The sequence below is a fragment of the Anomaloglossus baeobatrachus genome, chromosome 1 (genome assembly GCF_048569485.1).
Source record: "Anomaloglossus baeobatrachus isolate aAnoBae1 chromosome 1, aAnoBae1.hap1, whole genome shotgun sequence".
Lineage (NCBI taxonomy): Eukaryota > Metazoa > Chordata > Amphibia > Anura > Aromobatidae > Anomaloglossus > Anomaloglossus baeobatrachus.
The window spans coordinates 100,111,823-100,130,827 of NC_134353.1; the positions used below are offsets into that span (position 1 = coordinate 100,111,823).

The 19,005-nt window shown below is 43.0% G+C and overlaps 1 protein-coding gene across 1 annotated transcript in view; it reads right to left on the reverse strand.

Annotated features, from left to right (window-relative positions):
• The window catches only part of CCKAR (cholecystokinin A receptor), a 182,842-nt gene extending 170,829 nt beyond the window's left edge, over window positions 1-12,013 (reverse strand). The window contains exons 1-2 of the mRNA XM_075333731.1: window positions 11,765-12,013; window positions 8,026-8,277 (exon numbers count right to left, since the gene is read on the reverse strand). Coding sequence (XP_075189846.1) covers window positions 8,026-8,277; window positions 11,765-11,897 — 385 coding nt within the window. The 5' untranslated portion in view covers window positions 11,898-12,013. The remainder of the gene's footprint in view (window positions 1-8,025; window positions 8,278-11,764) is intronic.
• Between the last annotated feature and the right edge of the window lie 6,992 nt (window positions 12,014-19,005).

The following is a 19,005-nucleotide window of genomic DNA, read 5'->3' on the forward strand; positions in this document are numbered from 1 at the left end:
CTGTGTGTGGTAGCCGTGGGAACCAGTATACTGTGTGTGGGAGCTGTGGGGTTGAGTGTACTGTGTGTGGGCGCCGTGGGGTTCAGTATACCGTGTGGTAGCTGTGGGGACCAGTATGCTGTAAGTGGGAGCCGAACGTCCAGTATACTGTTAGGAGGGCTCTTGAATTGAGTATACTGTGTATGGTAGCTGTGGGAGTCATACTGTTTTTTGGAGGAGCTGTTCTTCATAGTACAAGGGCTGAATAACAAGAGCAGTATTATTTACTGCTTTTTATAAACTATAAAAATCATATAATAATCAATAAAAAAATATAGTTTGATCTGCTCAATAATAAGCAGTAAAGATAATAATAATAATAATATTAATAATAATAATTAATAATATCATGATAATATTGAACAGAATTAAATTCAACTTATTGGTTTTATCTTCCAAAACAGTCTCTCATATGGCCCCTAGGGAAACTTAATTGCCCACTCCTGCCTTAGGGACTAATGCACGTTACCATGTGTATGGAGCCACATTACTGTGTCCATAGACGTCTATGGTACTCTACTATACTTCTATATTTCTCTAATGCCCTGTAGAGGCATGTACTGAAGGTTCAGGTTTGTTTAGTTCTTGTAAACATTGTAATCTATGATAACAGATAAAGTCGCCATTATATTATTTAGTCCTGCAGGGATTACAACCGCTATATGGATTTAATTACACATAATGTATTGGATCAAGGAGTTTATTATCACAGGAGCATTGTATAATTCATTGGCAGCACACCCTTCACAGAAATGTCCCATTGCCATTGAAGCATGTAATTATTTTTTTTTCTTGTCCAATTTGCTTTTTATTTTGATCACTCGTCTCTGTAATGGTCTCCTGCCTGCACCGTACGACATGATGATAATGATATCCAGAAGACAGTACAAAACCTAATGCAGTTAGGACCACATTCCCATGTCTGCAGATGTAGCAGAAATGGAGATTTTTTTTTAACTCTTTGCACGATACTGTCGTACTGTGGTTTTTAAACAAAAAGTCATTCCATTTAAATGGTTATGTCGTGTGTTAAAACACTATATACGTGCAGATAATCTGCTGGTAAATAGCGTTAACATACTCTCTGACCACCTTACTGAAAACGTGACAAATGAGAGAAAATTCACTTCTATCCTCCAGGGAGCCATGTGCTTTCAGCCATATGTGCGGTGCATGCGCTCCATGTGAATGGTGTCTGTAATCACTCCCTGGGACTTTGTAACTGTCTGCTCTGCACATGCACTGTCACACGGAGATTATTCACTAACTTCGCCGACTGACATGGCAACGTCAGGTTCAGTTCAATTTGCTGATTCTGACACTCCACCTGAGAGATTCTCTAGTTTCTGGGTGCAACACAGGCAAAGTCCAGCGTCAACCTGCTGTGTGCTGATTCATACGCGGCTAGCAAGAGTTAATCTCTGCGAGTCTGCTTGTTAGCTCTCTTTGGTCACCTGTTTTGAGAAAGCCAATCACATCTGCTCCCCACCTAATTATACAGGCTGTGTCCATTCTCCTATGCCAGCTATAGTTTATCTTAGTTGGTCTGAAATGGTGGGGTGTCCCAGACTATCTGTTGCTTGTAGTCCTAGTTGCATTGTCGGTTTGTGGAGTTTACCCAGGTTGTCTTTTGTAGGTTTCTGCCTACTCTTGTTTTCCTCCCGAATCTCTTATTGTCCTTACCTTGTGTGTGTGTGTGTGTAGTGTGTCAGAATGTTGATTTTCCCTTGTCTATCTTCATGTAATTAACATCACACTCCTGTCTCGTCCTTCCCTGGTGTGAAGTGGAAGGGAGAGATCAGATTAGGCCTGGTCAGGAGTAGGGCCAAGAACGGGACTCAGGCGTCTCCACCATCAATAGTATCCTTAAGATCAGGGATAGCATAGGGTCTCCTAGCTGCAGGAACAGCATTGGGGACATGCACGCTGCACAGAGAGTTGTCAATCAAAGTGCCAGGGTGTATAGCAAGCGGCTACTGGGAGGATGTAAGTTCATTTCCTACTGGTAGCTGTGCTTTCAAGTAAGCCCTCATTTAGACATTAGTTTTCATCACGTATAAAAAAAATGCATTGAGATTTATTTGTGATTTTCATTAGTTTCATCAGTATTGCTCTGAAGAGTAAATAAAGTTTCTCTAACCTCTCCTGTCAGTCTGTGAAGAGCGGACAGCTCCTGGACGGCATCTGAGTGCTGTCAGATTTTTTCGCAGACCCATAGACTTTTGCATTACTGATTTTAATCTGACACTTGGATAAATATCGAACATATCTCCGCTATTTTATATGCTCCACTTTTCTTGGATGGTTCGGGACAGCACCTCCGCTTTCCGCTTCTCCCGGGCCACAATCTCCCGGCCCAGCTGGCGCTGCTGCCGCTCCCAATACGGAGCATCCTCCTGCTCCAGTTTGCTCTGCGCGGGAGTTGGGCCCAGCCGGAGCTCCCACGTGCCGGCTATGACTGGCACCTTCTGCATGGGAGAACTCCGGTGTGTCGTGGCCTGCTCGGCTGCCTCACAGCAGCAACCCCGCAACGCCTCAGCCGAGGCTTGAAACCTGGGAGCGGCCAGCTTTACCCGCTGGGCGGACTTCCGGTCTACGGCCACCTCCATCTTGGCTGGACGGACTGCCGGGGCCTGGATCACCTGGGGCACGGTCACTTCCGGGACTGGCGGGTCCGCGCCGGGGCAAGGCATCCTCCGGAGATGAATCTTCCTCGGGGCCGGTGTCGGGGCCAGGGTGGCGATGGGCTGTCCGCCGGCGGCTTCTGCAGGCGGGTCCTCGCGGACAAGTGGAATGGGCTCCGCTGCCGGTATTAGTGGCAGCGGACCGAGCGGGGGAGCTGCCACTACATCTTCCCCGGGTATCCCACAACAGCAGCGATGGTGTCCCACTTCACCACACACCATGGGTGGCATCACAAACTGAATACGGCCAAGGCCGTAAAACTACGTCCCCCTTTTCATTCGGTGTGTCCACGTGACCCCTGGGTCCGGAGGATCCCTCGAGCCACACAGCGGGTCCGGATCCGTACATCCCTGCGGCTGCGGGTGTGGGGGCGGCACACGTGCAAAACAGTGGAGCTGAGCAAAGTGAAACTGAGCCCTAGGATGTAACATTGGAGTTCATACACTGTGTGCAGAATTATTAGGCAAGTTATATTTTAGAGATTTTTTTTTTATTGATCAACAGCTATGTTCTCAATCAACCCAAAAAATAAATATTCAAGCTTAGTATTTTTGGAAGTTGGAGTGTTTTTTTTTTAGATTTGGCTATCTTAGGAGGATATCTGGTTTTGCAGGTAACTATTACTGTGCAGAATTATTAGGCAACTTTTTAAAAACCAAATATATTCCCATCTCTTGTTTTTATTTTCACCAGGTAAACCAATATAACTGCACAAAATTTAGAAATATGTATTTCTGACATGCAAAAACAAAACCCAAAAAAATTAGTGACCAATATAGCCACCTTTCTTTATGATGACACTCAGCAGCCCACCATCCATAGATTCTGTCAGTGGCTTGATCTGTTTACGATCAACATTGCGTGCAGCAGCCACCACAGCGTCCCAGACACTGTTCCGAGAGGTGTACTGTTTTCTCTACCTGTAGATCTTACATTTTATTAGGGACTACAGGTTCTCTATGGGGTTCAGTTCAGGTGAACAAGGGGGCCATGTCATTGTTTTTTCATCTTTTAGACCTTTACAGGTCAGCCAGGCTGTGGAGTAGTTGGATGCATGTGATGGAGAATTGTCCTGCATGAAAATCGTTTTTATTGAAGGATAGTGACTTTTTCCTGTACTACTGCTTGAAGAAGTTGTCTTCCAGAAACTGGCAGTAGGGCTGGGAGTTGAGCTTCACTCCATCCTCAACCCGAAAAGGTACCACACATTCATCTTTGATGATACCAGCCCATACCAGTACTCCACATCCACTTTGCTGGCGTCTGAGTCTGAGTGGAGCTCTCTGCCCTTTACTGATCCAGCCTCTGGCCCATCCATCTGGCCCATCAAGAGTCACTCTCATTTCATCAGTCCATAAAACCTTTGAAAAATCAGTCTTAAGATATTTCTTGGCCAAGTCTTGATGTTTTATCTTATGTTTCTTGTTCGAAGGTGGTCATTTTTCAGCCTTCCTTACCTTGGCCATGTCCCTGAGTATGGCACACCTTGTGAATTTTGATACTCCAAAAATGTTGCAACTCTGAAATATGGCCAAACTTGTGGCAAATGGCATCTTGGCAGCTTCACGTTTTATTTTCCTCAATACACGGGCAGTTTTTTTGCGACTTTTTTGCCCAACACGCTTCTTGCGACCCTGTTGGCTATTTGCCATGAAACGCTTGATTGCTTGATGATCATGCGTCAAAAGTTTGGCAATTTCAAGACTGCTGCATCCCTCTGCAAGACATCTTACAATTTTGGACTTTTCAGACCCCGTCAAATCTCTCTTCTAACCCATTTTGCCAAAGGAAAGGAAGTTGCCTAATAATTAAGCACCTTATATAGGGTGTGATTGTCATTACACCACACCCCTCCTCATTACAGAGATGCACATCACCTGATTTACTTAATTGGTAGTTGGCTTTCAAGCCTATACAGCTTGGGTTAGGACAACATGTATAAAAAGTATCATGTGATCAAAATACTCATTTGCCAAATAATTCTGCACACAGTGTAGACCAGGGTCCCGAGAGTGCGCCTTCGCTCTTCTGGCTCCCCATTCACTTTATATGTGTTTCCTAATGTTTGGTAATTTGTGCATATGGGTATATTCTAGTCTCATGTTTAGTGTGTTCCCAATTGATTGGACTCTGATCCATGGTATTACCCATTGAGTGCTTCTCCTACATTATTTAGCCTCTTTCCCTGAGTGATCCCCTCCTGATTTCTCATATTTTCATTACTTATGCTTTTCAGGTATCGGTAATTCACAGACTACTTTCCTATTGTATTGTGGGGGTCTTTCACACTATAGACTCTAATGTTACATCTTACATGAACCATTTTTCTGTAGCATTCAAAGTTGTTTGACATCATGCTAGTGTAAGGAGGTGGTCGGCGTACAAAGACCCCCCTCTGAAGACTCCAGTCAGAATATTTTATTAGATTTCAGGCTGGTTATGTCTTATTAGATAACTGGCATGGTTCTCAAGAAGACACCCTCCGAGAAGACCTTAAGATCATGCCCAGTTGAATAACAAGACATGAAAGAGGCGGCCATATCTCAGGAATGGAGAAGGGCAAGAACAAAAAGTAAACAGAGCCAAATTCAGGAGAAACGCGGCATTTACACCAGTTAAAAAAAATACATATTTATGGAAAATAACAGGTCATATTTAAATATAGCTGATCATTTGCTTTCTAGAGAGATAAGCTTCTACCACAAGTGTCCGACAGCAGATTATTCCCCTCTCCCTATTGAGAAGGTCACTGACAAGTCACTCTGCCTTGGCCAAAGTATATACAAATGCATCTCAATAAATTAGAATATCATCAAAAAGTTAATTTATTTCAGTAATTCAATACAAAAAGGAAACGTATATATTTTATAGAGTCATTACACACAGAGTGATCTATGTCAAATGTTTATTTCTGTTAATGTTGATTATTATGGCTTACAGCCAATGAAAACCCAAAAGTCATTATCTCAGAAAAGTAGAATAATTACCACAAAACACCTGCAAATGCTTCCTAAGGCCCCTTTCACACGTCAGTGATTCTGGTACGTTTGTGCTTTTTTTTAAACGTACCAGAATCACTGACATCCGCAGACCCATTATAATGAATGGGTCTTATCACACGTCAGTGATTTGTCACTGCACGTGTCTCCGTGCAGCGTACCCGCGTGTGCGTGATTGCTGCACGGAGACATGTCCATTTTTTTCTGGCATTACTGATGTTCCACGGACCACGCAGTGGTGTGGTCCGTGAAACACGTGCCAGAAAAAAACGTGCTTTTAAAATTCACCCAGCGTCCAGCGATGTCCTCTGCAGCCCATTCTCCCTGCTCCTTCTGTGCCGGCTGATTACTGTCGCGCATATTCATTATGCGCGACACAGCCGACCCGGAAGCAGCTCCTGCAGGGGTCACCGCCGGCCGGATGCTGCGTTGCGGGAGGATTCAGCACCATGGAGAGTGCGAGCGGGCGCAGGTGAGTGAATCTCTAAGTGCAATCACGGGCCACGGAGAACGGAGCCCGGATTGCACTTAGACAACCCACGTGTGCCGTGATTTTCGGCACACACAGGGACATGTGCGTGTTTTACACGCCAGTGAAAAACGTCTGTTTTTTCACTGACGTGTGAAACGGGCCTAAGCATTTAAAATGGTCCCTTAGTCTGGTTCAGTAGGCTACACAATGAGGGGGAAGACTGCTGACTGCTGACTTGATAGATGTCCTGAAGGCAGTCATTGACACACTCAAAAAGGAGGGCAAGCCACAAAAGGTCATTACTGAAGAAGCTCGATGTTCACAGAGAGCTGTATCCAAGCATATTAATGGAAAGTTGAGTGGAAGGAAAAAGAGTGGTAGAAAAAGGTGCACAAGCAACCAGGATAACCGCAGCATTGATAGAATTGTTAAAAAAAATGGCCATTCAAAAATTTAGGGGAGATTCATAAGGAGTGGACTGCTGCTGGAGTCAGTGCTTCAAGAGCCACCACACACAGACGTGTCCAAGACATGGTATACAACTGTCACATTCCTTCTGTCAAGCCACATATGACCAATAGACAATGCCAGAAGCATCTTACCTGGGCCATGGAGAAAAAGAACTGGACTGTTGCTCAGTGACCCAAGGTGCTGTTTTCAGATGAAAGTAAATTTAGTATTTCATTTGGAAATCGCGGTCCCAGAGTCTGGAGGAAGAGTGGAGAGGCCACAATCCAAGCTGCTGGAGATCTAGTGTGAAGTTTCCACATTCAGTGATGGTTTGGGGAGCCATGTCATCTGCTGGTGTAGGTCCACTGTGTTTTATCAAGACCAAAGTCAGCGCAGTCATCTACCAGGAAATTTTAGAGCACTTCATGCTTCACTCTGCCGACAAGTTTTTTGGAGATGGAAATTTCATTTTCCAGCAGGACTTGGCACCTGTCCACACTGCCAAAAGTCCCAATACCTGGTTTAATAACCACAGTATCACTGTGCTTGATTGGCCAGCAAACTCGCCTGACCTAAACCACATAGAGAATCTATGGGTATTGTCAAGAGGAAGATGAGAGACACCAGACCCAACAATGCAGACAAGCTGAAGGCTGCTATCAAAGCTACCTGGGCTTCCATAACACCTCAGCAGTGCCATAGGCTGATCACCTCCATGCCACGCCGCATTGATGCAGCAATTCATGCAAAAGGAGCCCGACCAAGTATTCAGGCATTTACTGTACAGACTTTTCAGTAGGCGCCAACATTTCTGAGTTTAAACTCATTTTTTCAGTTGGTCTTATATATTATTCTAATTTTCTGAGATAATGACTTTTGGGTTTTGATTGGCTGTAAGCCGTAATCATTAACAGAAATAAACACGTGAAATAGATCCCTCTGTGTGTAATGTCTCTATATAATATATAGGAATAGATCCCTCTGTGTGTAATGTCTCTATATAATATATAGGAATAGATCCCTCTGTGTGTCATGACTCTATATTATAGGAATAGATCCCTCTGTGTGTAATGACTCTATATAATATATAGGAATATATCCCTCTGTGTGTAATGACTCTGTAATATATGTGATTTCCTTTTTGTATTGAATTACTGAAATAAATTAACTTTTTGAAGATATTCTAATTTATTGAGATGCTTGTATATACGATCATTGCTCCTGGAAAAAAAAAAAACAGCTCTGACTTTACCGAAATGATACCAGCTTCATCTTTTCCAGTCTGATAACAGTTTGCTCACATGATTTATGTTTGTTCCTAACTTTTAAACAAGATAAAATCTGTTTTGTTTGTTTTTTGTATATAAATGGTTGACTTACCCATGAAATAGAAAGCAGCACTGCAGACCGTGCTACCAAATATAAAGTCCTCCAGTAAGTTAGGAATAAGAGTGAAGGGTATGCAGAAAAGGCAGAGCATCAGATCGCTGACCGCCAGGGACAATAAGAAGATGTTAGTCACCGTCCTCATCCTCTTGTTCCTTATTAGCACCACTATAACCAAGCTGTTGCCCAAAACACCGAGTAGAAAAATCAAAGAATACAGGAAAATCCTCACTGCCTGGTGCAAATCTGTAACACAAAAATGGGTTTATGTGACATTATGGATGTGTAATTACATATTAGCTGTCCTGATCCTCACTTCTTTTTCCCATTTATGCCGGGTTCACATATGGCCGGAACAGTAATAATTGTTTCCATCTGGCTAATAAAAAAAATGTTTGCAATGGGATCATTTCCACCTGATCTGCACAGCAGATTTTTAGCTGGATAGGTGAATGCACCGATCCGGTCTAATACCAAAGAAGAAGAATACGACCGCACCAACTGTGATTTTTCATCCGGTGAATCTTTATTCCATTTTAACGGTGTGCGATGCAGGCGGGTGGAGGAGACCTGGATGCAGCCCCTCGCTGCGGACGACGGCCGTTTCGCCTCTTAATGGGCTTCTACGGGTCCACATGTGGGGTGAGGCGAGCTCTCCTTAAATAGGAGTGCACATCCAGGTGTCCTCCCCGCACCGATCCGGTCTGATCACATTGTACGCATGGGATCCAGCCCCTGGGAGTATTCACTTTTGCATCAGTTCAGATCCGTTGAGTTGCATCATGTTAAAAAAGAGCTTTGTTTAATTTTATATGTGAACGCAGACTAAAGGCCCCGTCACACGCTACGATATATCTAACGATATGTCGTCGGGGTCACGGAATTCGTGACGCACATCCGGCATCATTAGAGATATCGTAGCGTGTGACAGCTCCTAACGACTGTGAACGAGCAAAAATACTCACCTTATCGTTGTTCGTTGACACGTCGTTCATTTTCAAAATGTCAGTCCTCCTTCTGTGCTCCGGTTGTTCATCGTTCCTGCGGCAGCACACATTGCTCCGTGTGACACGCCGGGAACAACGAACACAGCTTACCTGCATCCTGCCGGCAATGCGGAAGGAAGGAGATGGCGGGATGTTTACGTCCCGCTTATCTCCGCCCCTCCGCTTCTATTGGGCGGCTGCTGTGTGACGTCGCTGTGACGCCGAACGTCCCTCCCCCTTCAGAAAGAGGATGTTCGCCGCCCACAGAGACGTTGTTTGGGAGGTAAGTGCGTGTGACAGGGGGTTAACGAGTTTGTGCGCCACGGGCAACTGATGCACAAACGACGGGGGCGGGTACGATCGCTCGTGCGATCGCACAATAGATCGTACCGTGTGACGTCGCCCTTACAATTATCCATCATATACCTGTAAACTGTGCCCCCTCGTGGGCAGGGACCTCTATCCCGCTGTACCAGTCTGTGCCCTGTAATGTTTATGATTGTTGTACTTGCTTTTTATTTATACCCCTTTCACATGTAAAGCACCATGGAATAAATAATAATAATAATAATAAATAATAATACAGTGAGGTTCTGATGCAGCAGAGCTATTGTTTTTATTATGTAACACCTTGAATAAATAATATTAATAATACAGTGAGCTTCTGATGTAGAGAGTTGTGTTTGTTTTTATTATGTATACCCCTTATCACATGTAAAGCGCCATGGAATAAATGGCGCTATAATAATAATACAGCGAGGTCCTGATGTAGCAGAGTTGTGTTTGTTTTTATTACATATACCCCTTTTTGCATGTAAAGCCTTGTGGAATAAATGGTGGTACAGTAATACAGTTAGGTTCTGATGTAGCAGTGGTGTGTTTGTTTTTTAATATATATAACCCTTTTTACATATAAAGCGCCATGGAATAAATAATAATAATACAGTGAGGTTCTGATGTAGCAGAGTTGAGTTGTCTCTATTATGAATACCCTTTTCCCATGTAAAGTGCCATGGAAAAAATAGCGCTATTATAATAATAAATAATAATAATAATAATACAGTGAGGCTCTAATATAGCAGAGTTGTGTTTGTTTTTATTATGTGTACCCCTTCTTACATGTAAAGTACCATGGAATAAATGATGCTATAATAGTAGTAGTAATAATAATAATAATAATAATAATAATAATACAGTAAGGTTCTGATGTAGCAGAGCTGTGTTTATTTTTATTATGTATACCCCTCTTTTTCCTGTAAAGCGCCATGGAATAAATGGCACTATAATAATAATTCAGTGAGGTTCTGATGTAGCAGAGTTGTGTTTGTTTTTATTATGTATACCCCTTATCACATGTAAAGCACCATGGAATAAATAGATCTATAATAATAATAATAATAATAATAATAATAATAATACAGTGAGGTTCTGAGGTAGCAGAGTTGTGATTGTGTTTATTATGTATACCCCTTATCACATGTAAAGCACCATGGAATAAATAATAATAATAATAATAATAATAATAATACAGTGAGGTTCTGATTTAGCAGAGTTGTGTTTGTTTTTATTATGTATACCCCTTTTTACATGTAAAGTACCATGGAATATATAGCTCTATAATAATAATTCAGCTAGGTTCTGATGTAGCAGAGCTGTGTTTGTTTTTATTATGTATACCCCTTTTTACATGTAAAGTACCATGGAATAAATAGCTCTATTATAATAATACAGTGAGGTTCTGATGTAGCAAAGTTGTGTTTGTTTTTATTATGTATACTCCTTATCACATGTAAAGTGCCATGGAATAAATAGCTCTATAATAATAATAATAATATTACAGCTAGGTTCTGATGTAGCAGAGTTGTGTTTGTGTTTATTATGTATACCCCTTATCACATATGAAGCACCATGGAATAAATAATAATAATAATACAGTGAACTTCTGATGTAGCAGAGTTGTGTTTGTGTTTATTATGTATAGCAGAGTTGTGTTTGTGTTGTGCCATGGAATAAATGGTGCTATAATAGTAATAATAATAATAATAATAATAATAATAATAATAATACAGCGAGGTTCTGATGTAGCAGAGTTGTGATACCCCTTATCACATGTAGAACACTATGGAATAAATGGCACTAAAAGTAATAATACAGTGAGGTTCTGATGTAGCAGGGTTGTGTTTGTTTTATTATGTATACCCCTTATCACATGTAGAACACCATGGAATAAATGGCTCTAAAAGTAATACTACAGTGAGGTTCTGATGTAGCAGGGTTGTGTTTGTCATTGGACTGCTCAGTGATGGATTCTGCTATAGCAATTAGCTGTGACTGTTGAGAAATCCAGCCCTGCTACATCGCTGTACATCGCAGCAAGATTGCAAGTTAGATTTACCTACAGTCAATTTAAAACTGCAACTCACACACGAGATAGTGACTGACAAATGACAAACTCAGCTCTGCAATGCTTGACAAGTTTATCTCTATGCTAAGAGATAAGGACAGAACTGATTGCATGGCCAGGATTATGGATAAAAGTTTGCATTTGTCAGGTTACACGATCCATTAAGCAGATCCAGGATTGATTCAGATGATCCAATATATTTTATACATTATTGTAAACTGTGCAAATAATAAATACAGAATAAACATTTAGAGGTCAACAATCATCCAGTTCTCTCCCAATCTACTTGGCATGCTGTCTGTGCCTATATCTGTGCATTATTTTCCATATATCTGACACGTACCTTTCCCAGGAAGAGTTGTATTGTGGTTATAGTCCCCTAAACAGCTGATGATGGCTCCATTATCTGTAACCTCACAAAAGATCCCATTCTCACTTGTCTCATTGTCCACATGAAGATTATACAGAGTTTCCATGTCTGGCACTGTCTTCTGTATAGTGTAGGGTTTATAGAGGCTGCTGGCTTCCCATTCTCCCTGGAATCAGATGCTGGGGAGAATTCCTCTGAGATGTGTGTGCAGCCTGGTATCCAGCCTGAGTCCGCACACTGCACACACTGAAGGGTATATTCTGCAGTGCACCCTCCCTCTCTGGATATTGCTCAGGACCTCCTCATTTCTACTTAGAGAAAAAGAACAGACAGCACACCTGACATTTCTTTCATGTCGTACCTGGTATAATAATTAATTCACTAAGGCTACGTCCCCTCATGAGTGTTTGGTGAGTTTTTGATGCAGAATTTTTGCACTTGAATTTTTCATTGCGTTTTCTTTAAACATGCGATGAAATTATGTTGTAGTTTACATTGAGTGAAAAAGAAGCGCAGTGGGCAGGAGATTTCTATACATCCCATCCACTTTGCTCGAACTATAACTTGCTGGATTTTTGATGCAGCGAAGATGCACAGCGTCAAAAACTCTTCAAGAGCTCGCCAAGGGAACTGGGAACACAGCCTAATGGAGAACTGTACTGGGAAGGTAGCATTGCAAAATTATAGGGAAAACTACATACTTGTGATTACAAAGTAGATAACTGTGTGTAAATATACATCGCTGAGTGTATGTACACTGTGTGCAGAATTATTAGGCAAATAAGTATTTTGATCACATGATAATTTTTATGCATGTTGTCCCACTCCAAGCTGTATAGGCTGAGAGCCAACTACCAATTAAGTAAATCAGGTGATGTGTATCTCTGTAATGAGGAGGGGTGCGGTGTAATGACATCAACACTCTATATAAGGTGTGCTTAATTATTAGGCAACTTCCTTTCCTTTGGCAAAATGGGTCAGAAGATAGATTTGACAGGCTCTGAAAAGTCCAAAATTGTGAGATGTCTTGCAGAGGGATGCAGCAGTCTTGAAATTGCAAACTTTTGAAGCGTGGTCACCGAACAATCAAGCATTTCATAGTGTGACCCATAGAAGCTGTACTGTGATATAGAGTCAACTAGCAACTAGTGGGATTAATAATGTGAAAAGGAGACAGGAAGTAGTTGTGGAGCTCCAGGGAATGCTGGGAAAAAGGGAGTGGTGTCCATGACAACCAGGTGAAAAACGTCTGTGAGAGAGATTTTGAGGGAACACACCAGTGGGATAGATCAGTGTTTTTCTTGAGAAACGGACGATATAAAAAAGGAGGCTCAGGACAGACAAGATTCTGTATTATCTGAAGAGAGGAGTAGAGGGACAGCACAAACTCTTTTCTTCCTACCACACGTCCATTGTATGAGGCGAGTACAGACTGCACATTTCTAGACACAATATCAAGAGGACTGATCTGTGAGGAGAAACACTTTGTATAGAGTCGTTGATGAGTTATCGTATGAAGAGAAGTAATTTCATGTATTGGAAAGAAGTTGAATAAAATCCCAATAATTACCTTCACTATTGAATTGCATGATAACTGTGCCTGAAGATCCGGCCCTCCCTTTACTGTACAGAAGAATAATGGTCGCCCTGTGTAAGATTTCCGTGGGATTCCAGAAGAACTCATGTTAAGTATAAGCCTTCATATACTGAGGGTCATACTTGCAACATTGGTGGCCCATATGGGGAATCTTGAGAGGGACATTCCTTCAGGAATTAACACAATTCATAACCGGGTGGAGGATGAAGGATGCAGAGGAGCTGACAATCACCAAGTGTAAGATACTCCTTCCACAGACAGAACTACAGGAATTGAGAGAACAATTTATCACTTTAAGAAAAGCTGTGCAGCCATCTGCTGGAACTTCTGAACCAGGGAGGCAGACCTCCCTAACACAGCAAATCACCATAAGAAAAGACTTTCATTTTCTTGGACAGATTGGGAAAAGAGAACAGAAGCAACAGCTAGTACAACCAGCAAGATACCATCGACTGGTCTTAAAAGAACCACAAAGACATGGGACATCTAAGAGTAGAAAAGACTACAAATTTGGTTCGGGAACGGTTCTTCTGGCCGTACATGCAGAAAGATATCATGACGTTTGTGACCAGAGAGTGTGGTTGTTTGAAAGATAAGCGTCCTAGCACACCAATCCGAGCACCTATGGGCAACATCCAAACAACTTACCCATTTTAGCTGGTTTCATTTGACTTCTTGCATCTGGAGACATGTAAAGATGGATATGAATACATCTTAGTAGTGATGGACCATTTCACTCGATTTGCTCAAGCATATTCAAACACGAATAAGTCTGGCAAGATGGCGGCAGAGAAGATTTTCAATGACTTTGCTCTGAAGTTTGGGTTCCCAACCAGACTACATCATGACCAAGGAAGAGAATTTGACAACCAGCTCTTTGCCAAGTTAGGAAAATTCTGTAGGATCCAGAGATCTCACACTATACTCTATCATTCTGAGGGTAATGGGCAAGTGGAACGCTTCAACTGTACATTATTGTCAATGTTGAGAACGTTAACAGCTGACCAGAAAAAGGATTGGAAGAATTCTGTATCGAAAGTGGTGCATGCCTACAATTGTACCAAGAGTGAAGCAACAGGTTATTCACCATTCTTTCTATTGTTTGGTCAATCTCCAAGATTACCCATTGATATAATGTTCGATACTCCAGTTTCAGTTTCCATACCCTGACTATGTTCGGAAATGGAAAGAACGAATGGCAGAAGCTTACAACATAGTATCGAAAATAGTTACAGAAGAGCAAAACAAGAGCAAAGAGTACTATGATCAGAAATGTCATGGAGCGGAATTGATACCTGGAAGTCGGGTGCTAGTCAGAAACATATGTGAGAAAGGAGGTCCAGGAAAGCTTCGTTCGTACTGGGAAGACAAGGTATATGTGATCAGCAAGAGGATGTCAGACAACAGTCTAGTTTATGAGATCAGACTGGAAACGGGAGACAAAAAAAACAGAATAGTGCATTGGAACTTGCTACTACCCTGTGATTACCTCCCACCGCAACAAGACATTCCAGAAGTGAATCAACGCTGACCAAAAACAGCAGAGAGAATACCACAAATTCAAGATTCTGAGTTGGACAGTGACCTTGAAAGTTCAGATGAAGATCAGCCTTTTGTATTTGAAAGTAAACTAAGTCGGGAAGCACCAGAATTTGTACCAAGAAACTCAACGGAGGTCCATTTCCAATGTGATGACACCAAAACACCACTCGCTGGAGACATAGATAGGAATCTAGGATCAGAGGAATCATGGGAACATACAGAAATTGATAATCCAACAGAAGATTCAGAGCCTACAGATATAGATCAAAGAGCATCGGAGGAAGTGCTGGAATTGAATTCAGAGGAAGAATTGGTTTCAGCGGAACAAGCTTGCAGGAGGACTTCAAATCGGGAAGTTAGAAGACCAATGATGATGACCTATGATACACTAGGTGAACCGAGCAGAGTACCAAGGACTGTTGAGTTGAAACAGGTATCACTGCCTACGGATCCTGTAAGCCTACCTGAGTGGTATCTCAGTGATGTACTTTACCCGAGATTTTACCTGAGTGAATAGACACTTTGCCTGAACTTAAATTAAAAGACTTTGTAATCACAAAGAATGATAACAGTAGGTGAGACTAGTTAGCCTTAGCTGGTTGAAGATGGACGAAAAACTCCAGCTGAAGAGATGTTGATTGTTAGGTTATTTTATGTTTTGCAGGAGATCTACAAGTGAGAAGTAGTTAGGATCAGATTGTTGTTAATATTGAACATACAATGTTATATGGTTTTTAGCACCTTTTTGCACAAAACACAGATAATGGACAATAACTCCTAGGATGGGCTAGACCATCGAGAAAGAATACGAATGTCGGGACAACATTAAATTAGGAGGAAAGACTGTGACCCATAGAAGCTGTACTGTGATATAGAGTCAGCTTGTGTGACGCCCTGGACTAGCCAGGTAGTCACAAACATACCAACATACACACCCCCACCCTAGGCAGTTACAGCAGCCAAACCAAAAACCCTTGTTGCCTCCCTCCAGAGTCTGATGTCCACACCAGGTGGGGCGGAGCCAGGCGGTTGGCCCCACCCACCGAGGAGTTCACAGGCCTGGAGGCGGGAAAAGTGACAGTTCAGTCTTGGACGTGAAAGAGAGAGGAGTGAACACTTGGGTGTCTGGGTTGGAGCCCAGACACTAACAGCAAGGTTGGCAGACAGTGGTGGCCGTCTGCAGGAGTTAGTGGAACTCCGCAGAGCTGTAAGGACCGGGGTCGGGCGTCAGACCGCCGGTACCAGACCAGGGAACGGAGTGAAGCTAAGCACACAGGCAGGGCCATCGGACCCCGACCAGGCTTGGAGCCACCGTCAATAGTCAAATCCGAATGTGACAGGAACCCCAGGGGTTTCCCAAGTCCACTACCAAGTCCCGATTGAAGGCAACCGTCCACCCAGAGAGGATATACAGCCACCGCCACAGGCTAGAGATCCAAGGGCCAGCGCCTGCGGGCAAAACGGGCTCCTACGGCACCTATACGCCAGGGAGTGGACTACCGGTGGGCAACCACAGGAGTCAAGAACATTTTCAAAGGTGCAGTGAAAGACAGCCACCATCAGCCGTCCGGGGAGAGCACAACAACAACACTGCATCCGGCTGCGGGACCCGTTTTGGTTTACCAGAGACTCTGTCAGTGATTGTCTGAGTGAGTACACCAGTGCCGTCAGGCACCGCGCCGCGCTGTCCCTGCAACCCTGCACCCCAGCCATCCAGCCTTTCCGTTACACCATCGGGCCCCGGGATCACCAACCTCTGCCCATGGAGGGGACAACATCTCAGCTGCACCCTACCATCTCTCCCGGGATCCCCGTTACCAGCAGCGGTGGTGCCATTATCACCACGACCCGTGGGTGGCGTCACGAATAATCTCCCTAACCAAACCACCACCCCCTTTTCACTCACGGGTGAGGAGCGCTGCTCGAGTCCCCGGATCCGGTCCACCGCTCGAGCCACCGAGCAGCAGCAGCAGAAGCCCCGGACCCGAGCGTGGCGAGCGCGTCCCCTCCGCCCGCGACACTTGCAACTAGCGGGATTAATAATGTGAAAAGGAGACAGGAAGTAGTTGTGGAGCTCCAGGGAAAAAAGTAGTGGTGTCCATCAACCAGGTGAAAAACGTCTGTGAGAGAGATTTTGAGGGACAGACCAGTGGATTAGATCAGTGTTTTTCTTGAGAAACGGTTGATATAAATAAGGAGGCTCAGGACAGACAAGATTCTGTATTATCTCAAAAAAGGAGTAGAGGGACAGCACAAACTCTTTTCTTCCTACCACACCTCCATTGTATGAGGCGAGTACAGACTGCTCAGTTCTAGACACAATTTGAAGAGGACTGATCTGGGAGGAGAAACACTTTGTATAGAGTTGTTGATGAGTTATTCTATGAAGAGAAGTAATTTCATGTATTGGAAAGAAGTTGAATAAAATCCCAATAATTACCTTCACTTTTGAATTGCATGATAACTGTGCCTGAAGATCCGGCCCTCCCTTTACTGTACAGAAGAATAATGGTCGCCCTGTGTAAGATTTCCCTGGGATTCCAGAAGAACTCATGTTAAGTATAAGATTTCAGAAAATGAGGGTCATACTTGCAACAATGGCAAATAGCCAAGAGGGTCGCAAGAAGCGTGTTGTGCAAAAAAGGCGCAAAATAACTTCCCATGAATTGAGGAAAATCAAGCGTGAAGCTGTCAAGATGCCATTTGCCACCATTTTGGCCATATTTCAGAGCTGCCACGTTACTGGAGTATCAAAAAGCACAAGGTGTGCTATACTCAGGGACATGGCAAAGGAAAGGAAGGCTGAAAAACCACCACCTCTGAACAAGAAACATAAGATAAAACGTCAAGACTGAGCCAAGAAATATCTTAAGACTGATTTTTCAAAGGTTTTATGGACTGATGAAATGAGAGTGACTCTTGATGGGCCAGATGGATGGGCCAGAGGCTGGCTCAGTAAAGGGCAGAGAGCTCCACTCCGACTCAGCCGCCAGCAAGGTGGAGGTGGGGTACTGGCATGGGCTGGTATCATCAAAGATGAACTTGTAGGACCTTTTCAGGTTGAGGATGGCGTGAAGCTCAACTCCCAGACTTACTGCCAGTTTCTGGAAGACAGCTTCTTCAAACAGTGTTACAGGAAGAAGTCGGTATCGCTCAAGAAACACATGATTTTCATGCAGGACAATGCTCCATCACAAGCATCCAACTACTCCACAGCGTGGCTGCCAGTAAAGTTCTAAAAGATGAAAAAATAATGATATGGGCCCCTTGTTCACCTGATCTGAACCACATAGAGAACCTGTGGGAGGGAAAACAGTACACCTCTCGGAACAGTGTCTGGGACGCTGTAGTGGCTGCTGCATGCAATGTTGATCGTAAACAGATCAAGCAACTGATAGAATCTATGGATGGTAGGCTGTTCAGTGTCATCATAAAGAAAGGAGGCTATATTGGTCACTAATTTTTTTGAGCTTTGTTTTTGCATGTCAGAAATGTTTATTTCTAAATTTTGTGGAGTTATATTGGTTTACCTGGTGAAAATAAACAAGTGAGATGGAAATAGATTTGGTTTTTATTAAGTTGCCTAATAAGTCTGCACAGTAATAGTTACCTGCCCAAACAGATATCATCCTAAGATAGCCAAATCTAAAAAAAAAACCACTCCAACTTCCAAAAATATTAAGCTTTGATATTTATGAGTCTTTTGGGTTGATTGACAACATAAATGTTGATCAATAATAAAAAAAATCCTCTAAAATACAACTTGCCTAATAATTCTGCACACAGTGTGTGTGTGTGTGTGTGTGTGTGTGTGTGTGTGTGTGTGTGTGTGTGTGTGTGTGTGTGTATGTATGTATGTTCGCTAAAGGAATTTGCACTGTCGCATGTACAATCACGAAATTTTGCACAGACACTCCATTTGACTGAGGGAACGTCATAGAGTAAGTTTTGAGGGGAAATTTTAACCCTTTACAGTTATTCACAAAAAACAACCTGCATTAAAGTCAATGGAGCTGAGAGCCACAGTGCAGCCAGAACTTCAAAAGAATGCTCAGCCACGCCCTTAAATGGAATG